At 31.6% G+C, this 12057-nt stretch overlaps 1 protein-coding gene and 1 pseudogene across 1 annotated transcript; both read left to right on the forward strand.

The window, feature by feature from the left end:
- The first annotated feature begins 8256 nt into the window (after positions 1–8256).
- Positions 8257–10147, forward strand: LOC148575430 (uncharacterized; annotated as a pseudogene).
- Positions 10148–10693: 546 nt separating this feature from the next.
- Positions 10694–11749, forward strand: LOC148575431 (uncharacterized). The gene is made up of 2 exons (XM_088506231.1): positions 10694–11299; positions 11390–11749. Exons 1-2 carry the CDS (start codon positions 10694–10696, stop codon positions 11747–11749), a joined length of 966 nt encoding a protein of 321 aa, XP_088362357.1.
- The last annotated feature ends 308 nt before the right edge of the window (positions 11750–12057 follow it).

Raw genomic sequence — 12057 nt, forward strand, 5'->3', positions numbered from 1 at the left:
ACTGAATATAATTTATGGTCCAAAGCAAGAAGAGTTTCAAGAAAATCAACCAAGATGAAATAAATATGGACCACCTTCATCAATATTCGAAGTTCCATTATTCAACATCCTTACAAAAATTTTGTAAACACAAGTTGTTGTTTATGACATTGTTGTTTTGTTTCCTACCAATAAATACAACCATACAAACTTCAAAGTACCTCTCAAAAACAAAACAAGGAGAAGAAAGGGGAAAAAATTGCAATTGCTTCTATATCTTTTGAAAATTAGAAGATATAAATTACTCTCCCTCATATTTATTTATTATATAATTGATCTATTTCGTATATTTTTAATGTAAGAATGAACTATCATACATTTAACTAATTTGATACATAACTAAATTTTGTATAAAAATAAATTTTCGGAACACACATCAAATATTCTCAAGAATTATACAAGTATTTAATTACTAAGTTATGTAATTCCATGAGAATAAAAAATATATGATAAGTTATTAATTATCTAAAATTTAATTTAAACATAATTTTCTATATTTGAACAAAATATGTAGAGAGATTTATTTTATATGTTACATATATATAGGTACAATTAGATTTATAATATCAATATTTTATCCATTTTATCACATGTATTATTCAATATAAATATAAATTTAATTTTTAATGCAGAGTTAGAGTAAACAAAATATGGATTTGATTTTACTATATTTAAATGAGTATTGGTGGAAAAAAAAATTGTATGTTTTTTTTCTTAATAACATGTGCATGACCATGCAAACAAATAATAATAATAAATCCTAAAAAAAAATAAAGGAAAGTATATAAAAGCTCCAAAACGGAAACGTGTTGACAACAACGTAAATTATATTTTATTAAGATTGCTATCTTTAAGGTCCAACATTATATTCGTTTTCAAAGGGAAAAAAACAATCATATATATAACAATAAAAAAATATAGGGTACTAATATATTATCTGTTAATTTATTGTCAATAATAATTAATTATTATATTTTAAAAATATATATAAAGAGACACATCTAAAAAATATATCTATAAAGATATTTCTATTAGACACAATCATAAAAAAAATATTTTTATTAGACACATCCACAAAAATACTTCCATTAAATACAGTCATAAACAAGAATTGGCAGAAGTTAACAAAAATAGCGTTGGTAACATAGCGAAATTCATAATAATATAACTATGGTTGAAATAAATTAAATGATGAGTTTTCCAATTTACGGTGCACATTTTTCTCTACAAAAAAAATTGTACTTATGCGTATGTTTAACAAATAAAAAATGTGATACACGTTTAACAATTAATTATTATATATTTATATATATTAGAAAATAAACAGATGTATTGTTTATAATTTTATACTAACATAGTTACCTAGTCACCAAAAAAAAAATACTAACATAGTTACCTTTTATTATTATTTATTTGCACACTAATATCCTCAATAAAATATACATGTTGTTTAATTTATTTTAATATATATTTTATATAAAAAATTTATTTTTTATGTATACGAAAATAGTTGAAAGAAAATGACATTGTACTGAATACAATCTTTTTATTGGTCTATAGTATCAAATTAGAGTTTTATAAGGTTGAGAGTTGAGACAATTCTCATCTTTCAAGTTAGTTTCGTTTCTAAAATAAGTTAGACCGATACTCATCAATCAATTTCTAAAAGATAGCAATGTTAACACTAAAAAGTTATTATTAGGAGGACGAATTATTAAACACATGATATCCATGATACAAATCTTATAATAAATAAATTAAAAAAATTAATGCAATTATATTAAGTTTTGGGAGAAAAAAACAAGATAAAATACATGCAAAATTAAAGTAAACCTAATAGTCCTTGATTATGAGAATCAAGTGTTTGCCAATAATCATATGGAAAAAGAAAAAAAAAGTGTTATATTATTGTTTTTGTTTAACAAGTAATTTAACTTTAGGGCAATTTACACGTATAAAATAAATGAACAAAATTTTTATGTAGATATAACATTAGCAATTTCCATACGCAAATGCAACAAATGCAATTGTATATAATCTGCTACATTCTGTAGCGGAACTCAATTGCACGTAATCTGCTATAAGCTATCGCGGATTACGTTGAGATTGCACGTAATCCGCTATAGGTTATCGCGGATTACGTTGAGGACTGCGTTACTCATAAACCGCTACACCCTGTAGCAGTTTATGCTCATATGGTGCAAGACTCATAATCCGCTACACCCTCTAGCGGATTATGAAGAGTGTGCCGGGTTGGCTTATGTTTAAAAAAATTACATTTTCTAAAACCGGGTTTGTTTTGCATAGAATAAAGGGCATTTTAAGCTATTTTAAGCCAAGCCATTTTTTTAATTATTTTGTATAGAATAAAATATTTTTTTATAGTATAATTTAAATAATTTTTTTTTTCAAAAGATAAATTTTATTGGTGCAATAAAATAATAGGCCCATTTTAGAGTTACAGCAAAAGAAAAATGGGAATTCCCCAACTAAGCAAACGTGCTAGATATTAACTCCTGATAAAGACATGGAACGTTAAAAGGCGTGAAAAGGGTAAAGTGAAAAAGAAAGAATTTTTGGAGGAGGAGCGTCGTTCATCAATGGAGGTGAGTCACTGCTTCCATAGTTCCGGACCTTGTATTAAAAAAATATTCATGAGCTATTAAAAATGGGCAAAAGAGTATGTATGAAATTCAAATTGATAGCTCATTAATATTTTAAAGAAGTCTCATAATTAAATATTTTGTTAGCTTTTTTTAATGCATGAAATAAAATATATATTTTTTTAATTTTTAAATTATTAATTTTTTAATCAATTATTAATTTTTTAATAAAATATATAGTTATAACCAATATTTACCTAAATTACTAAGATATTACAAACTTTTATAATACTCCTAACATTTTTTAAGTCATTTTTTTAAAATTGTTTTGCATAGAAAATGGCTTAAAATGGCTTAAAATGGCCTTTATTCTATGCAAAACAAACCCAGTTTTAGAAAGTGTAATTTTTTAAACATAAGCCAACCCGGTTTTTTACACTCTTCATAATCCGTTAGAGGATGTAGCGGATTATGAGTCTCGCACCATATGAGCATAAACCGCTATAGTGATTTATGAGTAACGCAGTCCTCAATGTAATCTGCGATAGCCTGTAGCGGATTATGTGCAATTGAGTTTCGCTACAGGATGTAGCGAATTATATACAATTATGTTTGTTGCATTTGCGTCTGAAAATTGCAATGTTATATTTGTGTAAAGGTTTTGTTCATTTATTTTATTTACGTAAATTGCCCTTAACTTTACTTTTATTACATTACTTTTCATTCAATTGAATTTTTCAGGTTATACTTTTGTTCAAAGTAATCGTTATATTACTTTTTTTGGAAAGTATAAAAAATAACTTTTAGTTAGTTAATATTAACCAATAACTTATGGTCTAAAATTAAAGATTTACAATTTATAATTTAAGATAAGTAAAATAATTTTTTTAAAAATTAACTGATATTGACTAAAATAAGTTAGTTCTCTAATAATTTGTTTTATATTTGCTATTAACATGTATAATAATTATTAACTATTAACAATAAATTTAGAATATAGAAGTGAAAATGTCGTACTTTTTTATAATTATTAATGACATTCCAAAGAATATGACATGTGAAAGCAATCAATGAAGAGTAGTAACAATGCAGTTGATAATTTTGTACTCCCTTAATTAATTCAATTCCAACTTTTGGTATATTTATGACTTTTTAATTTAATTAGATCCGATTAGATTGCACTTGGTGGACTTAATTACCCCTATTAATAAAAAGATAATTTAAGAGATAGGTATTGTCTACTAAATATTTTTAATTTAATAAGCACATATATGTATGTAGTAGATTACTATCAACCCTATGAAAATGAAGCTCTAAGGCAAACAAATATAAAATCAAAGATCATATCCTACTAAAAAAGATGCCATTAGAAACATGTGATTGACCTTTCTTTAATAGTAGCTCCAATAATACAAGTATTTATACCCTTCAAGAATATAGGATAGTAACGTTTAAAATGATCTAATTCGAATTATTAAAAAGAGTAAGAGAGAACAGTAGAGAAAAAATTTGTATCTATTTAAGTTGTTGTGAATGATATAATATATATAAAAGAGTATTTATAAATATTAAAAAAAATCGAAATAATAAAAATATAATATTCTATAATAAATATTCATTAAATATATTAAATAATATTAATTAATCTAATTGATTATAATTATACTCTCACACAAATAAAACTAATCAACCAAATCTAAAAAAGATAACCGAGTAAATTAAAAACCAAAAAAATCGAAAAATAAATTTTAACAGTTTTTTGTTCGGTTTGATTTTATTTTTAATCCTGACACCAAATATCTAAATCAAACAAAAAATATTACTAAAAATTTAAAATTATTAAAATACCCTTAAACTAACTAACCCTAATTAACACTTCCTACTTTAGGGTATCTCTTCAATTCAGGATTTCAGGATCATTTTGATCAACATAGCAAAAACTTGAGTTTGTGAAGCACAGTTTACAAAATTCAGTGAGCATTCAAGGACATTTTTTTTTTTTAATTTGCCTCTTCATGATGAGATGCATGCATGGTAGGTCAACATCTTGATGCAAAAGTTCAAATGGGAAGGATGACTTAGATGGTTTGTCCATTTTTAACAGAGAAAGAGAAACCTAATTGTTGAGCTTTTCGCTTCGCCAAAAACCATACGCCTCTTTATGACTATGATGTATTATTAAGTTAATTAGTTCGGAAAAAGTATATGGAACAACTCCAAATCAGTCAAAAATGAAACAACTTAATTAATTATAAATATAATAATTAATTTTATTTATTTATAATTTAAAATATTGGTTATTAAATGTTTCATCACATTTAAATTAGGAGGAGATACATTCAGTATCATTGTAACATGAATCACGGAAACGGATTCAATTAGCTTACATCCCTTCACCTTCTTTCTCTCTCCAAATGTCTAAAACATGATAAATTAGAAAACAGATTCAGAATTATTTAATTTACAAAGAAAAAAAATATTCTAATGCCTAGCATAAACACCATTCACATAAAAATTTTAAATTTACTCAAAGATATTTGGCTGATTTTTTGTTGGAACCATCTTGATTCTCTATCATTATTGATTAGTTCGCGTATGATTTCTTTTTACCAATTTCATCATTTAATTTTGTTTGGCCATTATTTTTCATTGTCTCCTTTTGTTTAGATGTTTGTTTCTCTTACGTATGCAATTTTTGGTATAAATTATCTACAAAAGGTAATCCTAAAATAAAGTTAGGAATATCTACAAAAATCAGTAATTTTTCAAATATGCGTATTATTTTTAAGTCTTTTGCTTTCAGTCTTAAAAATAAAATTGTATTATTAATACATTGATGACGTAAGAAAAATTTATATGTGTATTTAATGATGTATTGTCATATTAACAGTTAAAGCGTAAATGATAAAAAAATAGACATAATTAAATGATTGTATAAATCAACTTATTTTATTTGCATATTAAAACTAAATTCTATAAATGATTGATAAAATGAAAAAAATTACTTTAAAAATAAGAAAATAGCATACACAAAAAATAATATAAACTTCATTTCACAAAATTCTAATGTTTTTTTTTGTCTAACACTCAGTTCCCAAAATAAACTTCGTTTGACAAATAGTAAGCAAGTTCTGTTAAAAGTAATTTTTATGATTATTTAGAGCATCTTTACTAAAATGTTTTTAAGGTATCACTTTTAATATATTTAATAAGTGAATTAATTTAGAAATAAAGTCTGCATTAGAGTTGATATATATATATATAATAAAATTGATATCATTTTGATAGAAAACCAAAAAAATTTTATCATTTGTATAATTATATTAATAAAATAATTAAAAATAATATAAAATTTTAAATAAATTAAGACTAAACATTAGAAAAATAAATTTTATTTTAAATTTTAAATTACTATTTATAATATATGGTCCTATAAATATTTTTGTAAAATTTAAAATAAAATTAAAATTAAAACTAACATCGAAAATGTTCTTATGTCATAAAAAAAATTATGAAATAACAAAAATATAAATATACAATTTAGTATAAAAATATATATTGTAAAAAAATATTTTTTATTATTTATAATATTTTTTAATTTAATAAGTCAAAATTAATTTATTATGAATCGAATCTAAACTTTATTTAAAAATCTTCGAAGTACAAAACGAAATTCATCCTCCTCGGTCGCTCATTTAATTGGATGGTTTCAGGCTTCTTAGTAATAACGCCGTCATTCAATACGTATGCTGGGAAGTAGGAATGCGACACTTTCTTGTTTCTTCAGTCATGACATACGACTTTGTTGTTTGTTGTTTCTAGTTTCTAGTTTCTACGAGGAAAAAAATTGCACCTGAATGAGAATATTTATGTGTTCCACTAATAATATACAACAATTTCTTTCATTCTCACCTTTTTTCTTTCTTTCTTTTTAATTGTATTTCATTGTATTGGCTCAAATTAGTGAATTACTTACTATATTGTATATAGTATGAGGAGTGTTAGGGAGTTAGTAATTTTTGTGTTTTGTAATAATCAATTGGTCATCAATAGTATTTTTAATAGTGTGAGATTACATTCAATGATTGGAGATCACTTACTTTTTTTTTTAATGGTTAAGTGCTGGCCACAAAACACAAAAATTATTAGTCTCTTAGACTTTCTTTATATAGTGCTTCAAGAACTTTTTTCATGTATTTAACGCATTATTTTATGCAAATACCTTATCAGTTTGAGAAAGTATAAGAAAACAATAAATTTTGTGAATAATGTATATAATAGACTTAAAAAGAAAGATATTTTAAAATTTAAAAAATTAAGATTAATAGTTAAATTCATTCCCATTACGTATGCGCCGAATATTCTCTTCTTCTTGTGCCACTGCACCCTCACCTTTGCCATTCCATCCGGTTCCCTCCACACCAACCGTGCCGTCGCTGTCGGAGGAGACTGCCAACACCACCGAAACCAGCCTTCGTGCACTTATTCATCCGTAGCGGGGACGGATCCATCCGCAGCTACCCCCGTGCCTCCCCTTGCCGCTGCAACATTCATTGGACGTGCCGTTGCTGCCACAACCATGCACCAACTCTCGCCAGAGTGATGGTATCGGGATTCGTGACGTGGGTCGAAGACTGACGTGGCAAAGATACGTGGCGGGAAGGCTGGTGCATCAGATTCAAGATATCAAAAAGGTAAATACTTTGTTTTATGGTGTTACGGAGGTTTCTGGGATTTCTTGGATTTCGCTCCACTTACATCTTCAAGGTATATATATCAACGGACGAATTTAGATGTGGATATTCAATTAAATAGGTATGTAGATGGTTATTTTAATTTTTAATTGGATGATTATTTTGTTTGATTCAGTTTAAGTATATACAATTAACAAATGCTGGATGGTCATTTCATTAGGTAGTTGGATGATTATTTTAATAAGAGTAAAGTATCATTTATGTCCCCAACGTTTGGGGTAAGTCTCAAACCTATCCCTAACGTTTTAAACGTCCTATTTGTGTCCCAAACGTTTCTAAATCGCATCAATGTTGTCCTACCGTCTAAATTACTAACATTTGGTTAACGGCGTTACACACGTGGACATTAGGTGAGTAAGCCCAAAGGTTGAGAAACACACGTCTGCCTCTTCGCGCCCAATATATCGTTCACTATAGCAAATACGAAACGTCGAAGAATCACAGCACCTCTACCCAACATTTTTTATTCCAGTTCTCGTTACCACACACGTTTTTTCTCTTCGTCGAGGGTGACCGTGGGGAGGGGCTGCAAGGTAGTTGGCGGTTCGTTCTGGGGAGTTTTGCATGAAAGCTTACACCTTTGTTGTGGTGACAGAGTTTGATCGTGCGACGAGGTATGAACTTGAAAAAAAATTTGTTTTTTGGGGTTTTATTGAGTAGTTCCACGAAGAAAAGATGGCCGACAATGTATGAGATTGCGTGCATTTTTAGGGTTTAGGTGGTTTTTTGTATTCTCAACAAAATGTTCGTTGCTTATGTTAGTTAGGGCATGAATTTACGTTTTCTGGTGATTGAATGTGTGCCTGCGATTGATGTTGTTTCGTTATGTTTGCTTGTTGTAACAGGGTCTGTTTGTAAGGATGAGTTATTTTAGTGTCAAAGTTTACCACCATGGTAGCTTTGTACTTCAATGAGGGCAATTGAAGTATTTGGGTGGGGAGACAACTGTCATAGACTACTGCAATGAAGATGAATGGAGCCTGATTGAGGTTTATGACATAGTGAGCAGACAAGGGTATTTGAAGAAAGATATTGCTGCAATGTGGTACAAATCACAGGATCAGAATACAGAAGAAGGCTTAAGGATGCTCCGAACTGACAAAGATGCAATGAACATGGCTAACATTGGGGTTAGGGAGGACATGGTGGAGCTGTTTGTAGTTCACAAAACAAGTGATATCCATGAGGTGGTTGAAGATGTACACTTGTTAGGGAGTACTAAAAGTAGCATGCAAGTGAAGGGTGGTGGATCTGATGGGCAGGGCCCAATGGTTACAAGTGAGGCCCAAACAGTTGGACTGGTGGAGAAAAATTCTGGCCCAAATGTGGAGGAAGAAATTGTGGGTAACAAAGATGAATCAGATGAGGAAGGAGAGGGTAGTAATGGCAGTGAAGACGAGGACTATGAACCCAAGGGTGGTGTAGATGATAGTTGTGATTCATGGAGTTCTGATTCCAGAAATGGTGATGGTTCAGAAGATAGTGCTGCCGAAGTTGTGTTTGGTGACAGTGATGATGATAAAGAAGGGGCAGAGGGCTTAGTAGATGTCAACATCAAGGTAGGGGATAGATTCGAGGCTGCATCAACTGAAACCCAAACAGATGCAGCAAAAGCTAGTGGGAGTGCCAAAGGGAAGGAGAAGGTTGTTGCAGGTTTAGGTGATGAGGAAGAAGGATATGATTCTGAAGAGTTCCTAGATATGCCTATTACTGATGATGATGAGAATGGAAATAGTGTTGCCAAGAAGTATCCATTGCACAAGCAGCTAAAGGACATGAGTGAGTACAAGTGGGAGGTTGGAACTCTTTATGTCTCAAGAGAAGAGTTCAAGGATTGTGCCACTGCCTATGCTGTACACACTGGGAGGGGTTTGAGGTTTGATAAGGTAGATCATCGGAGAGTGAAGGTCACTTGTGTGGATGGTTGTAACTGGTTTGCATACTGTGGGAAGATTAAGAATGAGCAAACATGGCAATTAACCAGCTGCCATAACAAGCATAGCTGTTCTAGAGAGTTAAAAAATTGGAATTATGCATGCAAAATGGTTAAGCAAGGTGTTTCTAAAAAAGATTGCTGAGAATCCAAAAATAAAGCTCTCCACACTAATGAAGAAAACATACAGCAAGTGGAATGTAGAGCTAACTAAGTCTAAAGCTGCCCGGGTTAAGCAGTTTGCACTTGATGAGTTACAAGGAACGTACATAGAGCAGTATCGGAGACTCTATGACTATTGTCATGAATTGCTGAGGTCTAACCCAGGTTCTACAGTTAAGTTGCAAGTGGAGAGACCACCTGAGTTTGCTTCTGAGAGACCAAAACCGGGTGTGGATTTAAGGCCAAAGTTCCAAAGACTTTATGTGTGCCTTGATGCATGCAAGAAGAGTTTTATGGTTTGCAGACCAATAATTTGCCTTGATGGGTGCTTCATCAAAACACCATATGGAGGTCAAGTTCTCACGGCTATTGGCTGGGACCCGAACGACCAGATACTGCCGATAGCCTACGCAGTGGTTGAAGCAGAGACTAAGGATACATGGACTTGGTTTCTCACCAATCTGTGTGATGACTTTGGTAGTGACAAGCTAAGGAGCTGCACCTTCATGTCTGACCAACAAAAGGTACTAATTTCTCTACTCACTTCATTCAGTTTTAGTGTTAGACTTGCTGATAGCTACGTTATAGATCCTAGTTTAGTGTTAGAGTTGTTGCCTATAGTGAACCTAGTGCTTGAAATGTATGAGTTCAAGTAAAAGCTGATTAATTGTCATTATCACATAGCATGCTGATAATAGATTCTGTGATTAATTGAAATGTATGTACTTCGTTAATTATCACATATCATGCTGGTAATAGATTCTGTGATTAATTGAACTATATGTACTTGGTTAATTGTCGTTATCACATATCATGCTGATTTAATTACTACTTCAAGTAAAACTGATTTACTATGGATTTAGGGGTTAGTTCCAACCTTCGATGAGCTCATTCCGGGAGTGGATCATAGATTCTGTGTTAGACATCTTTATAGCAATTTCAGGAAGAGATTCCCAAGGCTGCAATTAAAACTGATGATGTGGAATGCTGCAAAAGCCACTTATTTACAAGAGTGGGAGAGAAACATGGCTGAAATCCAAAAGGTTGATAATGGAGCCTACAACCACCTTATGGAGATACCAACCAAATATTGGTGCCGGCATAAGTTTGGGACTTGGTCTAAGTGTGATACCTTGGTTAACAACATGTGTGAAGTATTTAACTCTGTGATTGTGGACGCCCGGGAGAAGCCTATAGTCAGTATGCTTGAAGACATCAGAGTATACATAATGAGGCGTTGGGCTGATAATAGGGATCGGATAGTTGAATACCAAAGAGAGGTGTTACCCCGTATCAGGACTAAGGTTGAAAAACAAGCTGATGCAAGTGGTAAGTGGATGAGCACCTATGCTGGTCGTGACAAATATGAGGTCACTAGCATCCATGGAGGCAAAGAGAAGTTTGTGGTTGACTTGAAGAATCACGAGTGTTCGTGCAGGAAGTTTCAGTTGTCCGGAATCCCTTGTGCCCATGCCATGACCTGCATTAGGAAGATGTGCTTCAATGTGGACAACTTTGTTGCAAACTGTTACAAGAAGGAAACTTACTCTAACTGCTACCAACATGTGGTGTATCCAGTAAATGGCCCCAACCTGTGGGTGAAGACACAATTTGATGATGTTTTGCCACCAGTCTACAGAAAACCTATTGGAAGGCCTAAACTGAAACGGAATAAAGCTGCAGATGAGAATTCAAGTAGGGGAGGAGTGTCTCGCGATGGGCAGACTCAGAAGTGCTCCTATTGTTTTGCTAGAGGCCACAACAAACGGACCTGTCCAAAGAAGCGGAAAGTAGCTGCCACTAGTTTGGTAAGTACAATAGTTGTTTTTTCTGGTTTTGGCTTCATTTTGCCTGGTTGCATTCAAAGATTATAATGTCGTATTGTGGCTGTTAACTAGGCAAACAAAGTTGCTGGGTCTACAAGAAGAGCTTCAAGAGTCATTTCTAGCACTATCTCAAGCACTGTGTCTAGTACTATCTCCAGCCAGGCTTCTAGGCAATCACAAGCTGCAGCTAAGAAGACCAACACATCAAGGCCGAAGAGAAAATCATCTTCCAATAATATCAGTTCCCAGCAATCTCAGGCTATGTCAAAGAAGGCTAAGATGACCCCGTCAAACAATAATTCTGGACAACAACTCAAGGATGCTGCCAAGGACAACAATCTCAGAGTACTGCCAACCCCATCCAAGCACGTCAGCATTTCCCAACTGAAGTTTATGGCTAGAACACCTCCAAAAGCATGGAAGAAGATGTGATGATGATGATGTGTGCAGTTTCATGTTTTCTCTTTAGTATCATTATAATTTGCCAAAACCAGTTTAAAGACTGCATTTTGTTATCTCATACAGTTGTTGTGGAGCAAACAGTGTAGCTTGTATTTAGTTAGTTTGCTGTGAACCTATTGTGCTTGTTGCTAATTATCTGATACAGTTGTTGTGGAGCAAATAGTGTAGCTCCTGTTTTGTTATTTTGCTATGAACCTATTGTGCTTGATTTGCTCCTGTTTTGTTATTTTACTGTGAACCTATTGTGCTTGTTGCTAATGACAATCTTAATGGTTAGT

Source organism: Arachis ipaensis, chromosome B2, assembly GCF_059453495.1.
Source record: "Arachis ipaensis isolate K30076 ecotype BB chromosome B2, ASM5945349v1, whole genome shotgun sequence".
NCBI lineage: Eukaryota > Viridiplantae > Streptophyta > Magnoliopsida > Fabales > Fabaceae > Arachis > Arachis ipaensis.